This window comes from Leuciscus leuciscus (assembly GCF_965113295.1).
Source record: "Leuciscus leuciscus genome assembly, chromosome: 21".
NCBI classification, from domain to species: Eukaryota; Metazoa; Chordata; class Actinopteri; order Cypriniformes; family Leuciscidae; genus Leuciscus; species Leuciscus leuciscus.
Window position 1 is genome coordinate 14,269,905 of NC_138745.1, and position 12,713 is coordinate 14,282,617.

At 38.6% G+C, this 12,713-nt stretch overlaps 1 protein-coding gene across 1 annotated transcript in view; it reads left to right on the forward strand.

Annotated features, from left to right (window-relative positions):
• Positions 1-11,912, forward strand: part of LOC309485823 (large ribosomal subunit protein eL19-like) — a 60,803-nt gene extending 48,891 nt beyond the window's left edge. Inside the window, exons 5-6 of the mRNA XM_082152881.1 lie at positions 11,475-11,585; positions 11,732-11,912. Of these exons, the coding sequence (XP_082009007.1) occupies positions 11,475-11,585; positions 11,732-11,855 (235 nt within the window). The 3' untranslated portion in view covers positions 11,856-11,912. The remainder of the gene's footprint in view (positions 1-11,474; positions 11,586-11,731) is intronic.
• The last annotated feature ends 801 nt before the right edge of the window (positions 11,913-12,713 follow it).

Genomic DNA, 12,713 nt, shown 5'->3' on the forward strand with positions numbered 1-12,713 from the left:
CGAATCGGTTGACTCAAAGATTCAATGATCAATCCATAAACATCTGTCTCAATCATGAATGACTCAGTCATTCGAACGAATCGTTTGAACGAATGAATCAATGACTCGCTCATTAAGACGGTCGCCTGGCGACACCTAATGGCGGTTTAGTGTTATGTTTAAAAGTATCATTCTTTCCAACGTGTGTGCACCATTATTAATGTCCGTGCGGACGTCCGAATTTTACTTTCACTTTTATATTAGCGATTTAAAAGCACCCGCTCGTGTCACACGTCGATTAACCGATGGGAAAATATCCTCACAGTCATATACCTAATACATTTATATTTAAATACAATATAGGCCTACCTAGTAAAAAGTTTAATATACTATTTTTATATCCTTTTGGACACAAGAGGGAAGTATAACTTTTTTTTTATACTTCTTCAATTGCAAAAACAGAATAAAATGGGTTTAGTTCTAATATTTGTATAATTTTATATAAAAATAAACGATGTATAATTACATTTGTAGAAGATATGAGATGTTTTCTGATTCCTTTTTGGACATTACTTTAATCCCTCGCCATAGCAAAACCGTTTGAGATATTTATTATCCGTTCACAATTTAGCATATTTAATGTATTTTCATCATGTTGAAAAAGTTTGGTGGGAATAAAATAAATAGTTTAAGAGGAGTGGCTAAAAATTCAGAGGCTGATTTTGCAAAAAAATCCACATTCAGACCAAAATATCTAACTTCCTGATGGCCGGGGCTAATGAATGTAAATTAGAAAGTTGTCCGGCTTGATGAGTACAATATACAAACTATTTTTTTTTTACTGTAGTTAAAACTAACCCGCCCACTTTTGTCAAAAGCATGTTGAAAGTGACACACTTCCTGCTGCCAGTTGGTGGCGCTATAACTTTGACTCACAATAGTTACATCCATCTGATCGGCCTCTTACCACGAACACACTGCTGAAGTTTCATCAAGATCAGTTAATGTATGCAGAAGTTATTCCACTTCGTGTTTCTCTTTTCTCGCCATAAATTCGTTTCCTCGCCACGGCCAAACCGTTCGAGATATCAAAAATCTGTCCGCAATTTAGAATCCTCAATGTCTTGACTTCATGCACACCGAGTTTGGTGGGGATTGGATGAATTCTCTAGGAGGAGTACTTCGCATTCCACAGCAAGCGTTTTCCAAACAACCCATAATAGCCGACTTCCTGTTGGGCTGGCGCAAAACTTAGAGCACGAAAGTTGTTCGGCCCGATGAGATCTATGTGTGTGCCGAGTTTCATATTAATTCATGCAAGCTAGTTTGATCTATGGAGCAAGTTTTCGGACCCCATTCCAGGGGGCGCTGTTGAGCCCCCCTGCCACGCCCGGGTACCAGCTTCAGCCAGGCCCTGATGGCCGCAGGTTCCGACTTGTATGTAAAGTTTCAAGAGTTTTTGAGCACGTTAAGGACCCCAAAAGCCCCTGAAACCTTGATTAACAATATAAAAGCAATAGTCAAATCCCCCCTCCCCTCATTTAGTAGCCTAAACTTTATAGATTTCAACCATATTATTCCTTTTTGAGTCTCTTTAACAAGAACTTAGATTAATGTATGAATTATTTAATAGTGATTGTGTGACCTATGATGAGGGAACAACCAGTGATACCCTTGGTAGTACCATCAAATGATAGCCTATAGCGATGTCATCAGGATACACATACACCGGTAGGCAGTGGCCCACCTTACCGGGTGACCACGTCATGGTCCACCAGAATTTATAGTTTACCCACCTCTTTTTTTTTACCACTACACCACTGCCTGCAACATGTAATATTTGTTAGTCAGTGTCAATTGATATAAGAGAAAGATTAAACAAAATGAGATTAAGTATAAATACTTACTCTCCTATTTTTTTCATGGGCATTGATTGTATTAAGAGCAGCCAGCTCTAATCCATGTCCTAAACAGTGGATTTTAATAAGGTGCGGAACATCCTGCCTCAGCAATTTTGCAACACCTCCATGCTTCCCCACCATTACAGCTGCACCATCTGAGCCAAATCCAACCAACCGTTCTTTCCAGTCAAGAAGATCTGCTTTCTGAAGAGCTGAAGCAAGATGAGAGGTCAATTACATGGCATCATTACAACACTTTTCTTGCAAAATATGTTTACATATCACCATTTTTGATGGCATTTTTGTAGTGTCCAGGGGCCTGTACCATTAAGGTAGCTGAACAAACTCGGGGTTACAGGATTAGTTTTGAGTTGACAAAACCAAACCGATGCAATCAGGCTTTATTGGTACCATGATGCATCTCATCAACTTTCTCTGTCAACTCAGGCTTTGATCCTTAAGCTATGATTACTCCACGCGCGCGTGCACATAAAAGAGTGACGTCGACACTGAACAACCAATCGCGGGTAGAGCGTGAGCAATATATTTTCCCGCGGAGGAGCAAGAGATAATCATTCAGAATTACGATGAATTTAAATATGTATTTCAAGCTCGAAACAATACGGTCTCTGCTGCCAAAGCAAGAGAAGACTGTTGGAGAAAGATTGCTGATTGTTAATGTGTAAGTTAAACAAATACGTTCTATAGCCTATTTATGTAAAATGATGTATGTATGTGTAGCTTATATGTGTAATATAGCCTATAGCCTATTTTTATAATATATAGGCCGCTGTCAGTAGCCTAAAAGAGGCCTAGAAATAGGGTTTCGTTCCACCAAGTGGGGCACTAATTTTTCTTTTGCTCAATATGTTCAACGTTAATAAAAGGTATCCAAGAAAAAAGTTCTCCACGCATTTTCCTGCAGTTAATGAGAAAAGTGTATTTATTGGCGCACTATATTGATTGCGTATTGAGACGTCTAAAACAGTTGAGCTCGATTTTCAACCAATCAGCATCGAGAATGTATGTAGGTCACAGCCGAAATCAAGCCAATATCACTACGCACATGTAAACAGAGGAGGACGTAAGCAGCGCATCTTCATCTGATAGCGGCGATCAAGCTCGATTAACACCCGTAAAGTGTATTCTTCATGTCGGAAAAGATGGTGGGTAAGGTCCGCAGCCCTTTACTGAAGTCCGATGGGAAAAAATCAAGCAATGTGCGTAGGAATGGCTCAAAACGTCGGACACTACGGAGCTAACGTTAGCTATTGCTAATAAACATGTTGCCCTCCTGGACAAACTGGTCTCTGATGTCCCAACAACTACGGGTTTCACCCGGCCTGATATCGGCGTTTTATAAAAAAAATAAATAAAAAAAAAACGCTTGACTTGTGTGTATGTGCGTGATGGGTAGGTTAAGGGGTCGGGTTAGTGTGTGTGCGTGTCTGTGTGTGTGTGAGAGAGAGAGAGATGGGTAGGTTTAGGGGTCGGGTTAGTGTGTGTGTGTGTGTGAGAGAGAGAGAGAAAGAGAGAGAGAGAGATGGATAGGTTTAGGGGTCAGGTTAGTGTGTGAGTGTGTGTGAGGAGAGAGAGATAGGCTGCTCAGGGTGTCCCCGCGGTAGTAAAAGTAGTAAAAATAATCTACCAAAATGAAGGCCCTTGAAAGGTAGTAAAAGGTAACAAACGCAATTTGACTTGGTAGTAAATTTTTCATCACCACCTCAATATATGAGTTTCCATTTTTTTGCTTAATATTTGTGTCTCCATATATTTTAACTTCATCTAGCATAATTAAAAAATATATATACGGTGCTAACAGGACCTGACGGGCTCGACATTAACGCTTGTAGAGAAAGAGAATTTTACTTGCCCGACCGGACAAGTAGCCTAATTAAACGTCAATAACAAAAAATGTATAAATAACTAGGGAATCACTAAAATGAGAGAATGATTCTGATTGTATTTATATTTATTGTAAGTTGCGATCGATAGTGGATGTATTACTGACGGTAACAAGCTTGCGCTGTTGAGGCTCGCGCAGCCTCTCGAGGAGAAATCCAAACAAATGTAAACTCAGTTTAAACTCAGTTAACAACATAACGTTACTGCCAGTGCCAAAATTCAAAATGTGTTTTAATATTTTTAACATATGATACAGTTTATCAACCTCACACGATGAGTGCTGTTTTCTTGAGTACCATCACGACTGAAAATGTGACATTGCTTTTGATACAACAGTTCAATAAACAGTTCAAATTAAGTTACTTACATTTTAGACACAATATTGACTGTTTTTGTTCTGTTTCAGCAGCAAAAATAGTTCCAAACGCATCTCACAGCAACACTTAACCGTGTTTCATTACTGAATGATTCAGCGTTTTGATTGAACAAATTGGCTGAGTCAAAGATTCAATGTCCCATTCATAAACATGTCTCATTCTTGAATGAATCAGTTGTTTGAACGAATCGTTTGAATGAATGACTCAATGACTCGCTCATTAAGACGGTCGCCTGACGCCTCCTACTGGCGGTTTACTTTCATGTTTAAAAGTATCATTCTTTCCAACGAAAATATTTTAAACGATCTCATATTCATAACATTATTTAATGCAGTTGTAAATTTTCAGTGTAAATGATTTAATTTGATCAGCCCTTCCTAGGGTAACAACAGCCCTATATTATCTTAATAGGCTATTCCAATTTAATCTATTGATAAAATTTAAAACTAAAGATTAAGCATACATTGAATAAGATTTGGGGGGTGGGGGGTGGCCCTTTAAAGGTGCAGATATGACAATATGCAGATTTAAATATATCAGAGCTGATTTATCACAGATGAGGATATTTCTTCAGAATAAATTATATTTACAGCACATACACACCAAAAACATTCCGGACAAGCAACTTTTTTACTCGGACAAGTGAATGACACATTTACTTGTCCAGAGGACAAGCACATGAAAAGGCTTAATGTCGAGCCCTGAGTGAGTCGGAGTTGATAGCAATGACAAAGTGCCAAGGTTATTATTCACCTTATTAGGGCTAAGGGCTATGGTTAGCATAACTCAAGGGCTAGGGTTAAGATAAGGACAACTGAAACTCAACTCGACACTACAAAAAAAACATAATTGACAATGACAATAGGCCTACTTAATGATAACAATTAAACATTAGTGTACCTAATATGTATGATGGGTGTGACAGTGTCACACTTATACCTTATAGTAAGTAGTAAGTGGTGCTTTACATACCCCGCCCACCCCACCACACCCCCAAAAAAAGGGCTGCTGCTTGATGTAGTGATGGTAGTAAAAAATATTGTGGAGGTGGTAAAAAAGGTAGTAAAAGGTAGTAAATTCATCTCTATGATTCCTGCATATACCCTGGCTGCTGTCAGTAGCCTAAAAGAGGCCTAGAAATAGGGTTTCGTTCCACATATTTAATATCAGAAATATATATGAGATTCCTTAGGAAAAAGTTCTCCACACACAATCTTGCAGTTTTTGAGAAAAATTATGCTAAAGGTGCCCATTTTGAAAAAAAGGGAAAACATAGGGAATTTTGCACTTTCAAACCTGTTATCATATAAACCAAAAAATGCCGAATTACCACTTGAAGTACAAAATAAAATTTTGAAATTTTAAAACAGTTTGAAATGTGTGATATACCTGAAGTTGCTATCTAGGGACAGAAAACATGATAAGATTATCAAGAAAACTTCTACTGTAACATTAACATCCCAATTACTTCTCATTATGTTGTTCCAATTCAAAGGTAATATTTGAGGTAAAATCTGAATAACAAATAGAATTAAGCCAAAATATAATAACAGAACTCCCAACTCTCACGCATTCACCGTGAGACTCACGCAATTGACACTTTTCACACGCTCTCACACCACACATCCATTCTCAGGAAAGCCATTTAATGACCATAATATAGGCACGTAAGATGGCTAGAAAAAGAGCTATAGAGAGTATTTTGCTAAATATGTGTACTATATTACATATTTATTATATTTGTACTTATATCATTAAATAAAGTTGTTATTATAATAAAAAACACATTATATTTAATTTGAGTTATTTTTAACCTTAAATAATACTACCAGCTGATAGGGCTGTCTGTGTGTAGCCTATTGTTCTTGAGAAAAATTAACGCCTATCTTGTGTACCTAATATTTATCCAAATGAGTCAACATTAAATCAAATCACAAGAATTGAATTGAAATCGTGAAATTTCTTTAAGAAATTTGTAAAAAAAAAAAAAAAAACTTAGCTTACCAGAAATTGTACCATATAAACATTGTAACATGTTGTCAAAATTCAGTTTAGTTACTAAAATGTTTTGACAATCACAATACACTTATTGTGATGCAAGTTTTTTTTTTTGCAAACCCCCCCCCCCCCCCCCCCCCAAATCTCACTCCAAGTTAAACTCAAAAGTATACAAAGAAAACACTTTTAAAAATAACACATTTAATGGTGAATTGTTAATTTGCATACACGAGCAGTAACTGCACTACATGTACATATTCACAGGAATGATTATTGTAAACAAGATTTAATTTTGATTTATTTATTTACCTACCCATCTCTCTCTCTCTCTCACACACACACACACACACACACACACACACACACACACACACACACACACACACACACACACACACACACACACACTAACCCGACCCCTAAACCTACCCATCTCTCTCTCTCACACACACACACACACACTAACCCGACCCCTAAACCTACCCATCTCTCTCTCACACACACACTAACCCAACCCCTAAACCTACCCATCTCTCTCTCACACACACACACACACACACACACACACACACACACACACACACACACACACACACACACACACACTAACCCAACCCCTAAACCTACCCATCTCTCTCACACACACACACACACACACACTCACACACTAACCTGACCCCTAAACCTACCCATCTCTCTCTCTCTCTCTCTCTCTCTCTCTCTCTCTCTCTCACACACACACACACACACACACACACACACACACACACACACACACATTAACCCGACCCCTAAACCTACCCATCTCTCTCTCTCTCTCTCTCTCTCTCACACACACACACACACACTAACCCGACCCCTTAACCTACCCATCACGCACATACACACAAGTCAAGCGTGTTTTTTTTGTTGTTTTTTTTCTATAAAACGCCGATATCAGGCCGGGTGAAACCCGTAGTTGTTGGGACATCAGAGACCAGTTTGTCCAGGAGGGCAACATGTTTATTAGCAATAGCTAACGTTAGCTCCGTAGTGTCCGACGTTTTGAGCCATTCCTACGCACATTGCTTGATTTTTTTCCCATCGGACTTCAGTAAAGGGCTGCGGACCTTTCCCACCATCTTTTCTGACATGAAGAATACACTTTACGGGTGTTAATCGAGCTTGATCGCCGCTATCAGATGAAGATGCGCTGCTTACGTCCTCCTCTGTTTACATGTGCGTAGTGATATTGGCTTGATTTCGGCTGTGACCTACTTACATTCTCGATGCTGATTGGTTGAAAATCGAGCTCAACCGTTTTAGACGTCTCAATACGCAGTCAATATAGTGCGCCAATAAATTACAATTTCTCATTAACTGCAGGATAATGCGTGGAGAACTTTTTGCTTGGATACCTTTTATTAACGTTGAACATATTGAGCAAAAGAAAAATGAGTGCCCCACTTGGTGGAACGAAACTGAACAATACAGCTCACGTACAGCGGCCTAATATAAAAAATGATACATGCACATTTTTTATATATTATAAAAATAGGCTATAGGCTATTACACATAGGCTACACATACATACATAATTTTACATAAATATAGAACGTATTTGTACTACTAAGAAAGCTAGGGAATCCTATCATAAGATTAACAGAATAATAATAAAGATTTAAAATAATTCTTAACATGTTTTATATTGTATAGTACATTTGTGCAATTTGCTTTTTGGAAAAAAATAAATAAATAAAATGTGTTCATGTGATGTCACTCTATCAATATATCTTACCGGCAATTTTATAAAAGCCCTCTTTTATGGACATGGCCGATAAATGTCCGGGGAACACTATTAATTAAACTATTCATGTAGCCTACTCCTGCAGAGCGAGGACCACCTTACGAATGGTTCGACAAACCGTGTTTTCCCCGAGCTTCTGTGCGTCACCCACCGTGCAGGAATGTACCACTTGCAACAAAAAAAAAAAACGCAACGCAATATTTGCGGTACAGTAAGTGCATGAATTCGACGTGTTAAATTCTTTATGTGCGGCTCAAGAAGTTCGCAAAGATAAGACATTCCTTCCGCGGAAAATCTGTATCTTTCATACAAGTAACTATCAGGAAAGGCAAGGGGATTTTGTCTGGCTAAAAACTCTTTCTCTACGAAGTGCTCGTCAAACAATTTGCGCTGAGATGTCACAGGATTTGGAAGAAAAGGTGAAGTCATTGCAACAGACACTGGGAATAAGTTACGTCACCTATATGTTTCTTTGCTCTCAGCTGATTGGTCAAACTTCAGTCTGAGATCTTGAATCCAGAACATAACCTGCCCCGGAGCAGGTTAGCCGTGCAGCGTAAGATACCATGGCAACGAACACAGATTAAAGCCAAGCTATTTTCATAGTACCTAAAACCCAGGGTTGGCGGAAACTAAACTGAAACATAGCTGGCTAGCCACCTAAACCGGCTTCATGGTACAGGCCCCAGGTGCAGTGGCATTTGGCAGTTCTTCCACTCCAATGAAGATGTTTTTGGGAATACCTTTGTGGAGGATTCAAACATGCACACCCTCCAACTCTCTTACACTTGAATCTGTAGAAGAATCTGCCAGCACACTAATGAGGTGGGCTGCCTTAAAGGGATAGTTCACTTTGAAATTAATTTTTGGTATGTTTTAGCTTACCTCAAGGGCATCCAAGATATAGGTGTCTTTTTTTCCGCAGTAGTTTCAATTTTGATATTTTTAGGTCAAACCGTTCTTGTCTGTCAGTCATATAATGCAGGTCTATGGTCACTGTCTCAAAGAGCATGCACAGAGTCCAAATTAAAACAATTCCCCGTCGTCCAAATGAAACAATTCCCCATCGTAAGTACACATTGATGGCCTAAGACACGAAACGAGCGGTTTGTGTGAGAAAACGAACAGTATTAAATCGTTTTTACCACTTATACACAGCCATGTCCAAGTCATCTTGGATGCCCTTGAGGTAAGCTAAAACATACCAAAAATTAATTTCAAAGTGAACTATCCCTTTATTTTCATTCAGGACATCTTCCCAAAGATCCTTAAAAAAATAACATCTGAATCTAGAATTAAAATATTAAAAAAATGTTAAATGTATTATTGGTAGAGGTGGGCATAGATTAATTTTTTTAATCTAGATTAATTTTGAAATTAATCTAGATTAATCTAGATTAAAATGGCTCATTTGAATTCTGCCGAAGGCATTCAGAATATGTGTGCTACCCAAATAATGACTATAAAAGTAAGTCTTTGAGAACGGGTTTCTCAAGCCAGGTGGCGCATTAGACCAGGGGCTCATCTCCTGTTTCCAAAATGCATCACAAACTGCTTGAGAAAGCTGTTCTACTCATAGACTGTAAAAGGTTACTACTGTACTGTTACCGTCCGTAGGCAACATTAGGTAGGCCTATGTTATTATCAACTACTATAGGCTATCAATTAGGGATGGGCGATATGGCCTAAAATCTATATTGTGATATACATTGCAGCCTCTTGTGATAACGATATACAGTATATTATAATAAAACCATTTCAGAACAGATTACACAGACCCATGCTAAACAACTGCTAAATGTATTTTTTTTTAAAGGGTGTATGTAGTTTTGAGAACATATATTGTGCAAAACTGTAAGTATACAACATAATTTTGCAGATAAATAAAATGTAAGTACACTAGCTGCAGAGACTTAAGTAGGTCTAATGTTTATTATGGCTTGGAGCTTATGAAACCCCAAATTTAAAATTAGAATATTGTCTAACTGATGTCTTTTCAGTTAAAAAGAAACACAACAACGATTCTTAAAATCGAGATTATGTGCTACACCACTAAGATATATTGGAATGGGAATAATACGCGCGCGCTGGTATTCAGTGATATCATGTTTCGTTTTGAATTTGAGGTGGTCGAACGGATTAGTCGTGTGTTAACTTACCGAACTGTTACCCTACACACTCTGTATATAGTTTGCTGCTGCTCGTCTGACGGCTTAAACCCGAACCAAGTCCAAATAATGGATGTTGCACCGATCTTTTTCACCAGCTTTCACTTTCAGCCGTGTTTACTTAAGATGACGACGAATATGCGTTGCAGCCGGGTTTACCTCGCGGCCGCGGTTAGATTGCGTCATCATAGCTTGTGTAGTATAGAGCCATCTCCCAACCCAACTTGGAGAATAGATTAACGGCGATATTTTTTTTATCGCGCGATAAGAGTCTCGCGTTAACGCAGCACGTTAACGCCGATAACGGCCCACCACTAATTATTGGTAAAAGTTATAGTGTAATACAAACAAATAGCAGTATGGAAAACGTGCAGATATTTTAATTCAGTTCTAAATTTTTTAACAAAAGGTGGCTCGCTTAACGTTAGTTGACATTGTAATTATTAGTAATTTCGTTAAATGTTGTTAAATTATCCAAACTAGACTTGCAGCTGGTTGGAAGCTAGGTGGTGCTATGGGTAAAATTTTAGTACAATAGAACAAAAAAAAAAAAAGATTTCAAACTTTGAATTTTACTTAGTTTTTTTAAAACGACTATACATTATATATGGCTATTATATTGTTTCTTGTACTGTGGCAAGCCTTTATGTAAATGGTCTGAGGCTCTCTTCTTAACACACTCAAACTGCAAAGGGCTTGACAGAAATCGTATAAAAATGAATGAAGCTCTTTATCCTGGTGCCATGTGTTCCCCAGGTAAGCGCACCCGGCCATCCACGTGATGTAAAAGAAAATGTGATTCATCAGACCAGGCCACCTTCTCCCATTGCTCCGTGGTCCAGTTCTGATGCTCACATGCCCACTGTTGCCACTTTCGGTGGTGGACAGGGGTCAGCATGGGCACCCTAACTGGTCTGCGGCTATGCAGCCCCATATGCAACAAACTGTGATGCACTGTGTATTCTGACACCTTTCTATCAGAACCAGCATAACTTCTTGAGCAATTTGAACTACAGTGGGTTGTCTGTTGGTTTAGACCACACGGGCCAGCCTTTGCTCCCCACGTGCATCAATGACCCTTGGCCGCCCATGACCCTGTCTCGTTTCACCACTGTTCCTTCCTTGGAACACTTTTGATAGATACTGCCCACTGCAGACTGGGAAAACCCCACAAGAGCTGCAGTTTTGGAGATGTTCTGACCCAGTCGTCTAGCTATCACAATTTGGCCCTTGTCAAACTCGCTCAAATCCTTACGCTTGCCCATTTTGATTACTGATTACATCAATTTTAAGGATTTATCAGTGTATCCCTACTTTTAATACTTATAATATTAAAATACTTCATCTTTTTCTTGTTCAGGTACCACAGCTTGTACCTCAGAGCTAAGGGAAATGTGTTCAAGAACAAGCGCATCCTCATGGAGCACATCCACAAACTGAAGGCTGATAAGGCTCGCAAGAAGCTGCTGTCGTAAGTAAAACTGCTCTGGCAGCAATTTAAGTGTTTTTTTAAAAAAAAAATATTTTTTTTACTGCTCTAGAATAAAGTGAATAGTATTTGAATACTTCAATAAATGAAATAATGAAATATAAGTCTGTATTTTTGCTCTCTTATAGTGACCAGGCGGAGGCTCGTCGCTCTAGGACAAGGGAGGCCCGTAAGCGCCGTGAAGAGCGCCTGCAGGCCAAGAAAGAGGAGATCATTAAGACACTGTCAAAAGAGGAGGAGACAAAAAAATGAACATTCATCTCATGTCAAACCCCGTTTCAGTTGTAATAAACAGCTACAAAACTCAAACCTGACTCTGTCCTATTTATGGATCCAAGCAGTGAAGGTTCTCACAAAATTGTGTGTAGTTATGCAGGTAAGACTGAAAATACTGGTTGAGGCCTGATTTATGAGACAAAAGGGCCCTACTGGCTAACATTCGACCTCCCCAATACAACCTCACTTCCTCTCAGAAACAACTAAGAACTAACACAAGAACATGGTTTAATGTGAATGTTTATCATTGACTGTTATGTTCTTGGTGTCATTTGAAATGTCTCAAAGTGAGTGGTACAGATATCTCATATACAGATAGATAAAATAAAAGGAAATAAGATTTAGAGAAGTTTAGAGAAAACTGGTTCAGAGATAAGGCCAGATAAGGCCACCCCTCTTTAGTTGGATAGAAGCCATCTGAGGGTGGTCTCCCCCATTCCCATGTCACCTGGTAAAAGGATAAAGGAAGGTGTTCTCGCTCTCTCTGGGGCTCAGAATAGGTGCTCTCTCTCTCTCTCTCTCTCTCTCTCTCTCTCTCTCTCTCTCTCTCTCTCTCTCTCTCTCTCTCTCTCTCAGGTACAAACTGGGTAAGATTATTTGGTGTAACCAATGTATAACCATGTTCTAGATATTTGAATTGATTGTGGAATTGATCTCTGATATCTGAAATATTAATTTGTTACATGTGATTGTTCTAACTGATTTTGACATTGTTCATTTAATGGTTAAAAGGAATAGTCAAACATTCGCTCACTTTTAGTGAGGCACAGATATTATTAAAACCTTTCATTTATTGAGTCAGATGAGATAACGAGTAAATATATGATTAATGTA